We start from the raw sequence: 18,373 nt of genomic DNA on the forward strand, positions 1-18,373 counted from the left end.
GTGTCTGACTCATAAGTGTAGGGTGTCCGAAAATTCTTAGCGGCAGTAGGGGCTTTGAATAATATCAGTCGGTAAGACTTGGGTGAAGTAATTTATGGTAGTGGGTGGGACTTGGAATTCTTGAGGGATGTATTTTGTGGAGTTCTTATCTGAGTGAGACTGTCTGTTAAGATTTTTTTGAAAATACTAGTGAATGGAAATTAATTAATTTCTGGCTAATTGTCATGTCGCAATGATTAAGAATTTAAGAAAGGAAAAAGGAATTTTCACTGTCCAAGAGCTAATAGACAGACTAAAGGCATGAAATAGGCCCATTTTTTTAGTAACAGTATATGTCTGAAGACAATTAGCTTTTTACAATATATACAATTGAGTAATTACACTATATACAAGTCTTCCAACTGACAGTCATCCAACTTATACCGCCTTCTCAGGTTTAGGAACAAATTATCATATCCCTATCAGTTAAATGATTTAGAGTGAGTATTTAACGCCTGCTCTTTTAAGGCAATGGTTGATAAATTGAATGGGAATTAGATTATTTTTGAGAATTTTAATAAGGATCAAAATTTCGCGTTGTAAATCTATTGTATCTGTGCATATAGTTTTAATTTGTTGTATTTGATTAATTATAGTATTCTTAATTACTTTTTTTTGGATGTGTTGGAGTTCCAATTCATTAATTTGTTAGTATTGAAATTGAAGTTTCTTGTTTTGTCAAAAAGTAAAATTTTTTTGTAGTTAATGATTTGAAGATCTAGAAAGTCTATGCTATTTTGTGAATTATTAGTTTTATTAAGTGTAAGACAATTCGGATAAATCTCGGAGTGTTCAATTTTACCAAAATTATTAATTGTACTAGGGCCATCCAGGAAGTAGATTACGTTTCCGTCTGTGTCCGCTAGGGGCGGGGCTAGCGCGGCCATCTTGGGGTCAGAGCGTTGCGCAGCTCAGTCTGCATCTAGCCGTGCTAGTGAGAGGTTCGTGCTGTGCTCCGTTCAGATACTGTGACGGTTTGAAATGTCTGCGTTAATTGAAAATCCTGCGAGGTGCGCTCAGTAATAAGGTTTCTGACTGCAAAAAACTGTAAACCGATAGAAATCTATCGGCAGCTTCGTGAAGTGTATGGGGACAACATTATCACTGAAGGTGGAGTGCGTCAGTGGGTCATAAGATTTCAAAATGGCCGAACCAATGTTCACGACGAAGATCGAAGTGGGAGACCCAGCATAGTGACCGCCGAACTTCTCGAAAAAGTCGATGCTAAAGTCCGTGAAAATCGAAATTTCACAATAACGGAACTTTCTTTGAGTTTTCCACAAATTTCGCGAAGTTTGTTGCACGAAATCATCAGCGAAAAGCTTGGTTACCACAAGTTTTGTGCAAGATGGAAGGCAAGAAGAGGTAACGAAGTGGTTGAAGGCGCAGGCGGCCGAATTTTTCGACGAAGGAATTTCCAAGCTCGTACATCGCTACGATAAATGCCTTAATTTGTATGGTGACTATGTAGAAAAGTAGTATTTGAGTGTGGCTTTCATCTGTATATAATAAAATTTGTTTCCTATACTTTGTTTATTTTTTTATTCCAAAACGTAATCTACTTTCTGGATAGCCCTCGTAATAAGGTCATCAATATATCTGTAGGTGTGTTTGTAGTAAATTAACTCTTGTGGTTGTAGATTTTTTTGGAAGTTAAATTCTTTGACAAATAAAAAGATATTACAGATCGAGGTGCTGGAATGTAAGCCCATTGGCAATCCTGTGACTTGTTTAAAAAGTTGATTTTGAAACTTGATGTAGTTATGAAAAAGTGTGCGTTTTAGGTAGGTTTTCCATTTGTCAAGAGTCATGATATTGAGTATAGTAGGGAAAAGTTTAGGTAGATCAAGTAGACTGGTATAGATTTCTTCTAGAGGAAGTGAGGTATATAAGTTTTCAAAATCATAGCAGTTAATGTTTTGGATGTTAATGGTTTGAATGGTATTAATGACAGGAGTGTTATTATGAATGATCCAGCAATAGTTATGATTAGTGTTACAATCATTGAAAATAAATTTACAGATTTTATAAAGTTGAATTGAAAAATAATAGTCTACATTTTTCTTGTAATTATTAGTTCCATTAGCTATAAATTGAAATTTTAATGGTGTTTTATGGAATTTGGGAATCACATAAAGATTAGTAAATCTGTTGTAGTTTGCATTGAAAGTAATATTGAGTTTCTTATGAAAAGTTTTAATCCTGTTTGTTATAGATGTTTCTGTAAGGTTGGCTAATTGATAAGTAGTTGCATTGAGAAGTTCTTTATGAATAATTTCAGCGTAGAATTGTTTTCATATAATGCTAAAGTTATTAGTTGCTTTATCTATTTTTGTAATAGTAAAAAGCTGTTTTAATTTATTATTATCTGATGTAAGTTGCGACCAATTCAGTGTACTTTTAAATTTGAGGTGACTGATTTCGGTGGATATGCGTTGAAGAATTTTAGCTTTCCATTTTAAGAAGGTATCTATGGGTAAATTCAGTTGATAGCTTGCTTTAACTATAAATTCGTTGATGTTGTTTTCGAAAGTCTTGTAACAGTAATTTGTAGTCATGTTTCTGACTGGTCTAAATTTTGTACCATAACTCATTAGTGTTTTAAGTTGATGGTTTTGTATGATATTCAGGTTGCCAGTAATTATGTGCTGGTGATGAGAATCTACGTAATTGTTGTAAATTGGTGTCTTACAATGTCATTCTGCAGTTTCATCTATTTCATGGTGGTTAGTGAGCAAGTTGCTTAAGGTCCTTTGATATTTAAATGCAATCATTGGTATTGTGTCAACTGCGGGGAAGTAATCTTTACAATCTCTGATGATTCTTGAGAAAATAATATTGTCAAACTGCGGATGCAGAAAATTGACTTTAAAATAAATTTTGCGTTGAATGAGACTATTAGAGAGTCTGAAAAGACTAAAATCAAGAATCATGTCTTTAATGATTTGTATGTCGTCGTAGCTTTCTTGAATGAATTTTTTTAGTTTGATAAGGAATTTATTAGTACAGGAGTGTAACCAGTTGAGAAGTTTCTTGGGAAAGTAGTCTGAGTCAAAAAAACATTTCAATTGTTTTTTCAATGCTAGTGTATACAAAGTGGATAAAAATCTCGCGTTATTTTTTATTTTGCTTCCTTTTTTTCCTCTCTGTGTTTTGTTGCTGTAAAGCTTAAATTGGCTGAAAATAGACTTCTTAGAAGTATCTCTATGACTATGTATATAAGTGTTAAGTCCATATGGATAAAGTGAACGTTGTTTTAGTATATAGAGAGATTGCTGAAAAATTCGTGTTTTGTGATTGGTTATTATATCTAGTATCTGAAGTTGAATAGAGTTGAAGTCATGGTGTTTAAAGTGTTCTAATTCTGCTGTATTGAGTTGTGATGGTGTACTTATTTTAATGCTGTTTTTTTGTGCGTTGAATTTTTTGATTTGAGCTCTATGGTTATTGATTCGAAAGTTAAGATTGTTTTTAGTCTGTCCTATATATTTAATATGTCAAGTACCACATGTAATCATGTAAATACAGTTAAATGTTTTTCATAGAAATTGTTTTTTGGGTTTACCTGTAGCAGGCATGGCGTTAAATTTTCAAGTTTGTCATCTAGTGTAATGACATTTAATGATTTCAATATGAGTTAAACTAGCAAGATATAAAATTAAGGAGGCTGCTAACCTTCAATACAGTAAAGTTTTTGTATAAGAACTTTAAAACTTAAAAAAGAATGGAGATAATATATAAAGTGGGTTCATTAGGTAAGAGATAAATAGCGCTAATAGCTGCTATTTAGCATATCAAATGTTGTGTGATCTTAAATCCATTTAGTGCGAATACAAGTTATTACTACTTGCGTAATTGCTGCAAAGTTAGTTAATAATAATTTATTTCCTAAACAGTATTGATTAATTGATTATATTATCTCCTAAGTTTAATTAAAGTAGAATTATTTTAAAAGTGTGAATCCATATTGGTAAGTTATATTTTGAAAGATGTTTTGAAGTAATTTGAAAGTAAAATGTTAATAATGTTTTAACGGGGACTGGAGTTAAATCATCATGAAGAATAAAATTTCTATCGTAAAAGGAAAAATTAAAACATGTAATCATTGTCATTGATCGGAAATTAGTTGACTTTTCAAGGGGAACAAACCAACTCCCGTTCAATCAACAATAATTGATAAAACTACGTAAATACGAAAGTGTTTCATCTTTACTCGAGTTATAAGTAAAAGCCAAACCGGCAGTTCTAGTCAGGCTAAATATTTCCGCGAATAGAAGGAATTATGAACCAATGCTGATACTCAAAGAACTTATTCTTATGAAGCATTTTAGTCAATTCAGTTTGGAGTAAAAATCAATTACTGTAGAGAAATCCTATTTAACTCGAGTAACCATCTCCCTAACACTTTCATGTTTATGCATTTGAGTACTATATTATTTGTAGAAATTAAACATTGGAAATTGTCATTATGAAATCGAATTCAAAGTAAAGTTGAAATAAACATAGAAGATTACAAAATAAGATAAATAATGCAAACTTTGTAAAAACAAATCAAAGACAATATAAAAATAATATAGAAAATAGTATGAATAAGATCAGTGAATGTACATGAAGATATAAAGGCCACAAAAGATATTAAGTAACTTACATTCTTTCTAGTGGGGGAGTTGGCAAAGTGTTCTCTTCGTGTCTGACTCATAAGTGTAGGGTGTCCGAAAATTCTTAGCGGCAGTAGGGGCTTTGAATAATATCAGTCGGTAAGACTTGGGTGAAGTAATTTATGGTAGTGGGTGGGACTTGGAATTCTTGAGGGATGTATTTTGTGGAGTTCTTATCTGAGTGAGACTGTCTGTTAAGATTTTTTTGAAAATACTAGTGAATGGAAATTAATTAATTTCTGGCTAATTGTCATGTCGCAATGATTAAGAATTTAAGAAAGGAAAAAGGAATTTTCACTGTCCAAGAGCTAATAGACAGACTAAAGGCATGAAATAGGCCCATTTTTTTAGTAACAGTATATGTCTGAAGACAATTAGCTTTTTACAATATATACAATTGAGTAATTACACTATATACAAGTCTTCCAACTGACAGTCATCCAACTTATACCACCTTCTCAGGTTTAGGAACAATTAATGGAAATTAATTAATTTCTGGCTAATTGTCATGTCGCAATGATTAAGAATTTAAGAAAGGAAAAAGGAATTTTCACTGTCCAAGAGCTAATAGACAGACTAAAGGCATGAAATAGGCCCATTTTTTTAGTAACAGTATATGTCTGAAGACAATTAGCTTTTTACAATATATACAATTGAGTAATTACACTATATACAAGTCTTCCAACTGACAGTCATCCAACTTATACCGCCTTCTCAGGTTTAGGAACAAATTATCATATCCCTATCAGTTAAATGATTTAGAGTGAGTATTTAACGCCTGCTCTTTTAAGGCAATGGTTGATAAATTGAATGGGAATTAGATTATTTTTGAGAATTTTAATAAGGATCAAAATTTCGCGTTGTAAATCTATTGTATCTGTGCATATAGTTTTAATTTGTTGTATTTGATTAATTATAGTATTCTTAATTACTTTTTTTTGGATATGTTGGAGTTCCAATTCATTAATTTGTTAGTATTGAAATTGAAGTTTCTTGTTTTGTCAAAAAGTAAAATTTTTTTGTAGTTAATGATTTGAAGATCTAGAAAGTCTATGCTATTTTGTGAATTATTAGTTTTATTAAGTGTAAGACAATTCGGATAAATCTCGGAGTGTTCAATTTTACCAAAATTATTAATTGTAATAAGGTCATTAATATATCTGTAGGTGTGTTTGTAGTAAATTAACTCTTGTGGTTGTAGATTTTTTTGGAAGTTAAATTCTTTGACAAATAAAAAGATATTACAGATCGAGGTGCTGGAATGTAAGCCCATTGGCAATCCTCTGACTTGTTTAAAAAGTTAATTTTGAAACTTGATGTAGTTATGAAAAAGTGTGCATTTTAAGTAGGTTTTCCATTATATTTACATATGCATACATGTTTTGAGAATATTTCGATTAAAAATATTTAAAAACAGCATATTTTTACAATTTCCTATAGTCTGTGTTGCACTTTAGAGATAATTTTTTTTTTTTTTTTTTTTTTTTCCCTGTAGTGTTTATATTGCTTGCTTTGAAATCCTTGTGTTTAATAATCAAAAATTCATTAGAGTTTAAAAATATGAAATAGATAATAAAACAAATTCAAGATTCAGGCTTCCAGGTGCCATATTTAAGTGGAGGACTATGTGATTCAAAATTTGATGGCTCTATGCAAGAAATAGCAAGGAAAAATTTGATAAGTTGTTTCAGTTATAAGCATACTTTTCATCTATTGGTTAAAGTGTTATACTGAGAAAAATTCCAGAAGATTATATTGGTTTGAATGATTATCATTAAAAATTATTACCATTATTTTATAATATTCTAAAATACTGCAGTATTGCCTATCTAAAATGTAATCAAGGTATTAATTTTATATATACTTTGATGATAAGACTTGTTTCATTTTAATAATAAATTTTTACACTGTTTTACATGCCAGTTTTTGATTTTTCCCTGAAGCTGCAATGGATTTTTAAGTAAATTGCATGTTAAATTAATTTTTACTCAGAATGTAAATATGAAGTGTCAAAATTTGTAGCCCATTAATTGATAAAAATGTTTGTATAATTTTCAGAATGAATTAATGCCAGGAAAGTTCGATTTTTAAAAATTTTTCGTTATTACACCCAAAGCGTTAATTTTATATATATATATATATACATACATACATTTACATATGCATACATGTTTTGAGAATATTTCGGTTAAAAATATTTAAAAACAGCATATTTTTACAATTTCCTATAGTCGGTGTTGCACTTTAGAGATAAAAATGTTTTTTTTCTGTAGTGTTTCTATTGCTTGCTTTGAAATCCTTGTGTTTATTAATCAAAAATTCATTAGAGTTTAAAAAATATGAAATAGATAATAAAACAAATTCAAGATTCAGGCTTCCAGGTGCCATATTTAAGTGGAGGACTATGCGATTCAAAATTTGATGGCTCTATGTAGTGTTGTTTTTTCACAATGCGAGAAACGTACATACATCATGCAGATTCTGTATTATTTAATTTCTTTAAATTATAATACAGGGTGGTAATATATGGTGGCAACAATATGAAAAGTGAAACAGAAAAGTGCTGTTTCGAGATTAAATGGCCCTTCCGGTTGATGCCTCGTTGGGCCTAAATAAAAAAGAAGAAAGGAAAGAAAAATAACTCGTACGATAATTAAGAGGAGAATGTTATTAATAATTCATTTGCATTTTTAAACAGTTAATTTCAAAAATCAGTAAATTTTTTAGTGCCAAAGTTTGTTAGGTGAATCATTGATAAATATATATAGTCAAAAGTCATTAATCCGGACTCGTCGGGACTTCGACAATTCCGGATTATAGATCATCAGTTTAAATCTGGTAAGATGGCATGCAGAAATAATAAAATTTAAAATATGAAACCATAATTTATGAAATAAAGAACAATTATGATCTAAAGGGTATCAAAATTTACAAAAAAGAAAGCTTAATATTTATTTGTTTACTTTATTAAACATTTCTTTCAATGTAAGTTGTTTAAGTTGCTTCATTTCATGTGATAATACTTTCTCTTTAATTCTATAAACAGACATAATTTCTTGTTTAGTTACAAAGTTCCGCTGTTCAAGTCCTATAATTGCTGTGTCGAGAATACTGACTAATTTGTCAATCGAAATTTTTTCATTTTCAATAACCTCTGTTACTTTCTTCACTATCGGAAGCGAATTATAATGATTATTAATTAATTTTTAATTACATCAAAGACGGAGTACATCGAGATGAAATACTACATTTAGTAAGGGATTATAAGCCAAATAAAATAAAAACATCTGCCTTGAAGATAAGGATAGTGCTGACAGATCAACCTCTGTTACTTTCTTCGCTATCGGAAGCGAATTATAATGACGAGGAATTTGATTTAAATCATATCAAAGATGGAGTACAGAGAGATGAAATACTACGTTTAATAAGGAATTATAATAAAATAAAAACATCTGGCCTGAAGATAAGGATAGTGCTGACAGATCAACTTCCAATTCATTGCGCGCGGCAGCGGCGTTAAAGATAAACAAAGTTTAGATAAACAAAGGATATGCCTTTATCCATTTTTTGTAGCAATTCCACTTTTTGTTTAATGAACACACTTTCGCTTTGTAGATCATTTACATATTAATAAATATATATCAGAAATTCTATTTGACATAATCGAAAGTTCAAGCTTACTTTTATAAAATTGCTCTAACAGTCTGCAAAAAATAATAAGCTGGATCCAGTTCGAAGATTAAGGAACAGCGCAATCTGCAACATTAACAGAAATAGATAATTTAATCATTTTTGTTTAGCTTATACCGTCCGTTCTACATTAAACGCGCACTCGTAAACGTATTTTGTGCATGCGCACAAGCATATTCTCAGCCGTAAAGGCCTTACGTGCATGCGTCAATAAGACGCATGTGCAGAAAGTTTGAAGCTTTGAGGTCCGGATTATGGGTGTCCGAATTAACGACTTTTGACTGTATTTGACAGGGTTTTGTTTGAATTTGTTCCTACCTCTAATATAAATGGTGCAATACTCGAGTTTCTGGGCATGAAGCACTACCTTGATTGAAATGATTGATACCTCGATTGATTTTTTTTGATACCTCGATTATTTCTTTTTTGTAAATGAAAAGTTCATAAAATGGTGTATGAAAAATAACTCTTTCTTTTTTAGGGTATGAATTCCTTTGTTATGTAACACTAAATTTGGAGATTATCAACATTTTGTTGATTTGAAGATCGGTTTGTACACAAAATTTTAGAATCGTGATTTTTTGTTTGTTTGCAGACATAACAACTTTGCTAAATATCATCAAAGTAATTATATCAAAATTATGTTTTTAAAATAACATTAAAGTAATACATATTTATCATTTTCCATTTTGGTAACAAGAATCTTTTGGTTCTAGGAAATGAGCAAGATAAAGAATGCTGTAAAGCATAGTTTCTGAAATATTTCTCAACCAAAGCAAAAAAGCTACTGTAATTATTTTAAAATTAATTTCATATGCATATTTTATATTTTTCACAATTGTTTTAGGGGTACTATTCGGTTTCAAGGGCCGTAAAAAATCGCCAAACTATTGTTGATGCCAATGATGCCAAAAATAATTGCGGCAACCCTAATAATTGCGACAAGAAAGGAAGTATAATAGTAAATAACTAAGATTGATGCTTTAATTTAGATGAAAGGTTAATTTCATATAATACTCTTTTATTATTATAATTTATATGAAAAAGGCTAAACATGACTGAATAGAAGCACAAGAGTAAATAACTATTTCAAATCATTATTATAATTTATATAAAAATTGCTAAACATAACTGAATGGATGCCTCCATAGCTATTTCGCTACCGAGTTATCGCTAAAGCATAATTTTATCTCGTTGGTTGTTCAAACATAATTTTCTATAATGAATGATGCCTTTTCTTTGAAAATATTCTCGGTAAAGTGCAGAATCGCTCACTTATTTGTTTGCCGCTTTTTACAAGGGTTAAAAACAATTGGATTTTTGTCAATTTTCTTTTACTTTTTAAGTTAAAATAGGTCAATGTAGATAAAGTCAAGCGTGTGCACAGTGCCATTTTTGTGCAATTCTGGTATTTTTTTTTAAGTGAAAATAGGCCGATGTGTTCATGGTTACTGAGTATGTGCAATTCTTAAAAATGCGTCAAGAAGTGGGTGATTCTGCACTTTACCCAAAGTTCTATTGCCGAGTTTTCGTCATGGGCAATTCCCAAATTGTTAATCCATAGGATATCAAAAAAGGATTTAAAAATTAAACTAGTATTTCAATGGTGTCTTAAGAAATATAGAACTATATAAACTTACGCAATCTGAAATCAGTGCATACGCTAGATTTGGGGCACTGTTAAATGGGTGCGTTTGCTAGATTTGGCGCTTTTGCGTGTACATTTTTGCTGCAATTTTTTTACGGCCCTCGAAAACAAATAGTACCGTTTTAGGATATTCAAATGTGTATCAGTTTTATTTGTAAAATCCACATTACAGTCTTTTTTCAGAATGTTTTTTCAATCATCTTGCTATTTGCTCTTATAGAATTGGTAAGGTTAATTTTTCTTTTGAATTTTAATCTTGCACCTCGGAAGGTGTAAAAGGATTTGAAGGCATGATTTATTGACCTATATAATTTTAAAAGATTCCAAAAAATTGTGCCAAAAGGAAAAATGTCTTCATGGTATTAACATGTAATGGATGTGTTTTACAGTCTATGATGAATTTATTTTTTAAGACGTTTTGTAAGAACAGTAAAAACAAAGTTTTTTTAATTTTGTACTTTCAGTTCGGGAAGTCTTTCTCTTAACATGCTTATTTTTTCACATAGAGAGTTAAAGGTGCCTGAGTGTTTGGAGGCATTGAAATGAGGCATACAAGTTTTTCTTCTTTTGCATTTGTTGAGAAAATCATAAAAAAGGATGAAGTTGTTATGAGAAATGTTAAATATGTACTATAGTTGTCTCAAATTGTTGAAAGGCATGTAATTTTTTTTTATATACCTATTATTCAGTCATAGTATGATAGTAAAGAATGATACACCCTTCAGTCAGTCATAGTATGGTACTTAAGGACACTGTTTTTTGGGCTCACATAAACTCAACTGAAGGTTTGTGGAACTCTTTTTGAGTGATCTCTGTATGAAACTGCGATTTAATTTCCTTTAAGATCAATACTTTGGATCTGTCAAATCTGTCATGGATTGGATGAGTTTTTGGATAGAGGTATAAGTAGAAATGTGCATGTAGGAAAATATGATTAGAGGTTGAGATGTCATTGTTTAAATTTACAAAAACACAAGTATAATCATTGTAAAAGACTGTTTGGAACCTGGTTGGTTAATAAAAAACATCATAAAATATTTCTACCTCCATGACCACCAAATCTTGAGAATAATGGTATGAAATCCATGTTCAGCCTATGTGAGAAAATATAATTCTTTGTCTAGGGAGGGAGATAGAAAAAAGTTCATCTCTTTTTTAAGTCTTGAGATAGAAATTACTAAAATTAATACCCAGTATGTAAGTTGCATAAGAATAAAACAATCTGAATAGGTTCATGGGGTCTTGATCTTTAGCTACTGTAGGTTAATTAATATATTGGCTAGAAGCTGCCACACTAGTTAAGATATCAATTTAAGTGGAACTATTTATTTTTAAATGAAAAAATAATTTTATAGAAGTCAAAAGAAATTGGTTTTAAAGGAGGGAAATCATGATTTTTAATAGTTTACTAATAAATATTTAATCCAGAATTGTATCAAAAATTTTATTCAGAAAATCCAGTGCTGAGACTGGAGTTAAAAAAATTTTACTGTGAAAGTTATTATTTTTATGTCATGACTTTATTTGAAAGCCTTAAAGCTGCTGCAGGGGAAATAACAAAAAAAGGTGACAGAAAAAATAGATTGTAACTTACTTTGAAGCACAGGGGGAAAAAAAATTGTATCTGTAAAATTTACTTAAAGATTAAAAAGTGAATTCAATCTAACATATTTTAAGAATATTTTCTTATTCTATGAAGCAAAAATTATCTACTTCTTGCTGCATAAAGTGTATAAAAGGGTACATTCTTTATGACTACTGGAAATATCTACAATACTAAGTCCAAAATCTGGAATCAAGGCCACCAAGCAAAAAATAAATAAAATTAAATCGTCCCTTCTTTAAAACATCTAGGAATAAGCAATATGTAACAGAAGGAAGTAGAATAAAGACTATAATAACAAAAGAAAGCAGGATTGCTGTAAATGTAAATTTTCTCGAGACTAACTGAAATTCTTACGTGCCAACTTTTAAAAACATGCTAGCTAAGGAGTTGATGCTGTATTGAAGTTAGCCAGGATCATACTTTCGGCCCTTAAGTGGTTTTGTGTGTGGGGGGGGTAGGGTTGTTATCACTATATTTTGCGCTCTGTGCTTTCTAAATTCTGCTACCTAATACCTCCCTATATTCTAAAAATTTTGCCACTGCTAAATTCTACTGCCCAGTGCCTTTCTTGAATTCTGAAAATTTTGCCATTCTTAATTTTTGCTGCTTGATGTTGCTCTAAATTCCAAAATTTTTGCAGCTCATAAATTCGGCTGAAGCGATTGCACCTGCTCTGATGCTTGCCTTGTAGGTGTTAGCATTTTCCCATCTAATCTAAACAATAAGTGAAATTGAATTTTGCATGTCTGTATGCCATCTTACTACATTTAAAGCAATGATCTAAACTCCAGAAATTTCCAAAATTCGGAATTGCCCAATGATTCTGGATCTCAAGCTTCATACATTTTTTTCTCATAAACTGAACTGATAAGTGAAGAAAACCAAATCTCTCTGTTTGGTAGATTAGTGTGAATATCTTCTACAGAAATTTTTGAAAATGTTGAAACTTTGAGTAGAGAAAGAAACAGCATTTTTACTCTCTTATGTACTTCAGAAACTGTCTATCAAAAAATATCATTGACTAAAAGAATGGAATTGACTCAATCAGTAGTGGTAATTTATTATTACTACTTTTTTTACTTACTTTTATTTATTATTACTATTATTACTACTATACTTTCTGCAACTGAATGAAAATTGGGATAATTCTTCCTTGTGTCCAATCCACCAGGACTTTAATCGAATGACTGCTTTTCTTCTGATTAAACTCCTGTTTTTAAATATCTAGTTAACTTTTTGCAGGAGAACTTGTAAGAAAGCAATAGTAATTGAAACTACCGCCTCTGAATTTCATGCGTTTGGAACTTCAGAGTTTTCAAAATTTGTGAACTCATTATTAAAAGGGTAAAAATAGTAAGGATTCTCTTCTGTTCAGTGAAATTTATTGTACAAACAGATATTGAAGATAAAAAAATTGCAATTTGTAAAAACCAAATAAAATTTTGTAGTAGTTGAATCTGCCCCCATTATTGATTTAAAGATCTGGGAGAAATGTAGCTCATAAGCAAATGTTCTCTTTGACAATGGTTTGCTTGCTGACGTTTTACCGATTTGTTTATTTTTATTCACATATCAGGATGGCAGTTTCCATCTGCATATGCTTATAGCCTTTTTCATATGTGTTTAAGTGAAAAATATTGGAATGCAGTATTTTTACAACTTTCTAGGAGTTGAAATAGGAGTTCAGCACTTATTTATCTTGAAAATTGTACCTCTTTTATTGGTAAAATTTGGGTTATGTGTTTAGTTTGTATTTTCTCTTTTATTACAGACTTTTAGAAGTATTAAAGTGTACTCTAAACAAAGTTTATTTTACGGGTTCCTGTTCTAAGTAATCTTTTATAATTTTAGCACAACAAAGTCTAGAGTAATTAATAATTAGTATATGTTTGTTTCTTTAAAATATTTTCAGGTGAAGTGCTGAGAATTCATTTTTTCCTACTCTCTTGTTCTTCCATCTTCATCAGAAAAGCGGCTACTGAATGCAAATTCTTATTTTATCATGAAAGGACCAGCAGAAAAAAACGTATAATACTGATTTCTTATTATATCAAAAATTAGTAGAATTCATATGCATTTATATATTTTCTTGATAGACATTCAGAGTTTTAAATTCTTAGACTTAAAATTATATATTTTCCATTTTTTCTACCATATTTTGAATTTTGGTTGCATAATTTAAAATTTAATAGTCTGTAATTAATGACTTCTAAATTAACTGCTATGTTTTTTGTATTATGTATTGAGATAAGATTATTGGGTTGATCTTTAGCTTATGGTAACTTGACGAATTTTTGGCGACCAACTCTCCTACAGCAACCCTCTATTTTTTTTTTTTCCCCCGCCGGCATTTTGTCTTCACGAAGTAAAGACATGTTTCTTTTCTTTTTATCTACTGAACACTTCTTCCAACAATCTACTAGCCGAATTACACTTATGCTAGAAATTTTATCTAACAAAACTGCTTAATCATGACAAATATTCACTGCAAAATTGAGAAAAGTGCACAATACCATATTCCTTACGCGTTTTTCAAAATAACACATACACATAAACCATGTACACGTCGACTTATTTTTACTTAAAAAAACATCCCAAAATTACACAAAAATGGCATTGCGCACACTCTTCACTATATCCACGTACACTGCTTTTTTCTCATAAATTAGAAAAATTTCACAAAAATACATGACAATTTTCTGAATCTTTAAACCTGGTAAAAAGAACATATATGAAATTACCTGATCACGAAAAAGTATATAGCCTTTCCAAATATGAACATTTCCACATATAAAATAAATAAAATATCCCAAAACTGCCTATTATATTATAAACGTCACCAACGAATTCATACCGCAAGCATTACAAATACTTAGTGTCAAATATTTAAATTATTTCCATGCACGTTTACTTCAACTAAAACGTATACCAAATTCCTACAAACATAAAATTCACAAAATAACTATCATTTAATTAAAATATAATTAAATTCAAAAACACTACTTAAAATATAAATAAGCACATACATTAAATTAATAAAAATTAGCTTACAATCCTAATTACTTTAAACTAAATCATTGCTAATAACAATTTTCGCAATAATACCAAATTACTTTACTTCCACCTTACACTTAGAACAATGCATAAAAATAATATCCTCAAATAATTAAAAATACTACCTTACCTAATCTTCTTCAGAATCTTGCTTACATGGTGGATACACTTTTATTATGTATTCAATAAAATTATTGAACGACTTTTTCTGCGAATTTTTCCTCCACACTTACTCCGCTAAATAAAAAGCAAAATTCTCTTTATCACAATGCCTCGGAATGTCGCTTTTTATATCACTCCACATGCCCTCTATTGTATTGTTATGTGCACCCGTTTCCAGATCTTTAAAATAATATTTGTGGTTCACAGCAAGATGTTTAAAACCTTCATCTTCCAAACATTCATACGATTTTTCACTTTAGACAGCGCCATACAATCCCAAAATTATTCAACCCTACTTCACACAACACACAATGAAGCTTAATACAAAATAATATACAGCTACAGATATTTTTCCAAATTCTCCCCTTTTCCGATTAAAGAACCGTAATTCATCCATTAATATCACATGACATATCTCATGATCTCTCATTTCCCTCACACAAAATAATGCGTAATCGGAACTGAGTACTGCTCACATTATAACCAAAGTCCCAGGTAGTAACCTTTATCGCCTCCAAAATGTCGCCAAACTACCAGTTACCATATTCTAAAGATCAGCCGATTATTGTTAACTTGTTTAATGTATATCTTTTGTCAGCATGTAATGAATAGTTTGTTACATACTGTTATGGATAGTTACTTGTATTTAAATGAATGTGCTTGTAAATTTAGTTAGAATAGTTACTTGTTATTAAGAGATATTCTGGAGCTGAATTACTCATTAAATGTAAAAACTGTAGTGAAGAAAAGTAGGGAAGATATGATGGTTTTTATTTGTAAAGAGCATCTTTGAAATGTGTTAATTACCTTTCAAATGCTGATATTCTTTTTCAAACATGAAAGCTAGTTTCCTTTGTAATTTATATATATCCGAGAGTTTGAATTATTTATCTGTATAGGGATTTTTTTGATTGAAAATTATGTGCAAATGTTTTATTTCTAATTATAATTTTCTTTCTAGTTTGAAGGCCTTTATTCCAATCCACGCTTTATGCATCAAGCTGGATTAATTGTAGTAAGTAAAAATGTTTCGTTATATGTATTACTAGCAGCTTCGCTGCCAGCTTTCGTCTGGCTTTTAAATGTACTGGGAAAATGGCTGAAGGGAAAACCAAACGTTAAATTTAAAAGCTGCGTAGAATTTTACTCTGCAGAACAACTTCATAAAAAAAGTTATTACATATAACAAAATTACAATGAAATAAGCAATATCCCTTAATACAAATATTAATTATCCTAACAAATAAATTAACCAACTTCTCTTTGCAAAATCTTACGAACTCAAATGATAAAAAGGAGGTTAAGAACTTTGCTTCCTAAAAAAATCACTCAAAACTTTTCAATAGCTTAAAAACAGTGAAATAAGCAATAAATAACATAAAAGAATACAAAAAATTCTGAAAATCAAAGTATAATTAATGATATTTTATCTCATATTTTCAAGAGAAAAATATTACAATGAAATAAGATATCCCTTAATACAAATATTAATTATCCTAATAAAAAAATTAACCAACTTTCCGTTGAAGAAAACAAATCATGCAAAACTTTTCAATATCTTACAAACAGTGAAATAAACAAAAATTAACATGAAAGAAAATTAAAAAAAAAAAAAAAAAAAAAAAAATCCACGCAGAATTTTACTCTGCAGGGCAACTATAAAAAAAATCAATAAAAATGTATTATATATATATATAAATGACAACGAAATATGCCAACCTCTTAAAAACAGTGACATAAGAAATATTGTTACGAATTTGGTATTTAAACAGCTAATGTTAGTTCAATTATAAATTAAATGGTTTTATTTCCCACGCAGTGCAGTGCATGATGAATGTTAAAAGAAAGCTAAGCTGGAAAATTGAAAATACAAGAGTGCGTGCATTTAACATTTAATAAATATCTCTTTTTGATTTCGAGAAAGTACTAGAAAATTCTCGCACACGATTTTTAAAATCTTATAAAAGTAGGAAAACCTCTAGGTTTGGGGTAGTTACGTAGTTTTTTGTTGTTTAGAAAACTGCTCTTGTTGACTGTAGCGAATTCGCGTATTAGCTTTCTTTAGCTGTTTTGAATCAAGTTCTATTGAACGTTTGAGTAGTTAGAAAATAACTACTGTGATATATTGTGATACTGCACGATTATTTGAGGATATTTAATCATATTTGTTGTGATAATTAATAAATTTTCTTAATTTTTCATCGGACTTGTGCATTCATTTCGTAACGAACCCGTACGCACGCAACAATATGATTAAAAATAATAAATATTTCTTATGTCACAAGTGACATAAGAAATACGATGAAAAATTGTTGCCAAACCCATATTTCTAAAAGAATGAAACTATTCAAAATGATGCGATTTCATCAAAAATCTATCAACAACAATGAGAAAGGAAAATTGTTGCCAAAACCACATTTTTAAAGATGTGAGAAGTGTACTCGGAAGCTTCATTATTCATGAACACATCCAATTCTTTTTGTAAAAGCAGTCGCAAGGATGAAAGTTTAGCGTGTCCAAAAATCAAAGAAAAATAAACTGTACATTTTTAAAAATAAACTCTTTTAGAAAAAATCCCGTTGTAAAGGTGTTAAGCTCGCTTTGTTAAATAAATTCTTATTTAATCGATTTATTGAAACACGAAATTTATTTTAAGTTCGTAAAATAGGTAAGTGCCTACGTTTCATGACGATGTGAAAATGGAGTGTGTAGAGTAAAATCTCGCTTTCCTATAGCCCATTATGTCTCAAAATGACGCTATTTCGTCACAAAACATAAAATAAAAAAGTTCGAATTTCGAAAAAATCGCTTCGAGGTGCACTGGCTCTTGTCTAGATGCACCTATGTACCAAATTTCGTAGCCGTGGGTCTATTAGCGTACGTGCAGCACAAACAAAAGACACACACACACAGACAGACTCTTTGTTTTATTATATGTAGAGATTTAAGATTTTTATAATGATTTATACTGAAATGTGTATAGGCTTTGGTCTTGGAAGATCTTGAGATTTCGGCAATATCAAATTCGTCTTTAACAAGAATGGGTGGAAGGATTTGGGCAAAATATAAAGAATATTCAAAACCTCTTATCGGAGATGTTCATAAAAGCAAAGAAGCTTCAGAAATGTAAAACAATGCAGTATGAAAGTCAAAGTGAATATGAAGAAACAGAAGAAGACATCCCTTCAAAAATTGATCATGAAAGAAGACAGAAGAAAACTATTGAATGGAAGTAGAGGATAGTAACTATCTAGAGAGGATATGCGTGCATTTAATCATTTGCCATGCTTTTAGAAATGAAGATTAAAAGATAAACGAATATGTACAAGATGATGTGAAACGTTTGAGAATATCCTGTCACTTTTTCTATGCTGTTTGGGGCTCCATTTTGCTTGTTTTCGTAGAACATTTTGTCCAAGACATGAATTGCTTGTCATGATGTAAATGGTGCAGAAAAGGAGTGAATTCTTATCTTTTTATATAAGTTTTCTTCATATAAGATCTTTTTTCCAAGAC

At 30.2% G+C, this 18,373-nt stretch overlaps 1 protein-coding gene across 3 annotated transcripts in view; it reads left to right on the forward strand.

Annotated features, from left to right (window-relative positions):
• LOC118189006 (uncharacterized) overlaps positions 1 to 18,373 on the forward strand; it is a 65,490-nt gene that overhangs the window by 2,551 nt on the left and 44,566 nt on the right. For all 3 annotated transcript variants that reach the window (XM_035359536.2, XM_035359537.2, XM_035359538.2), the window contains exons 2-3: positions 13,554 to 13,667; positions 15,819 to 15,872. In XM_035359536.2, the coding sequence (XP_035215427.2) occupies positions 13,644 to 13,667; positions 15,819 to 15,872 (78 nt within the window). In that variant the 5' untranslated portion in view covers positions 13,554 to 13,643. The remainder of the gene's footprint in view (positions 1 to 13,553; positions 13,668 to 15,818; positions 15,873 to 18,373) is intronic.

The sequence above is a fragment of the Stegodyphus dumicola genome, chromosome 6, assembly GCF_044657685.1.
Source record: "Stegodyphus dumicola isolate Sdum_Otavi_A_Nest chromosome 6, ASM4465768v1".
NCBI lineage: Eukaryota > Metazoa > Arthropoda > Arachnida > Araneae > Eresidae > Stegodyphus > Stegodyphus dumicola.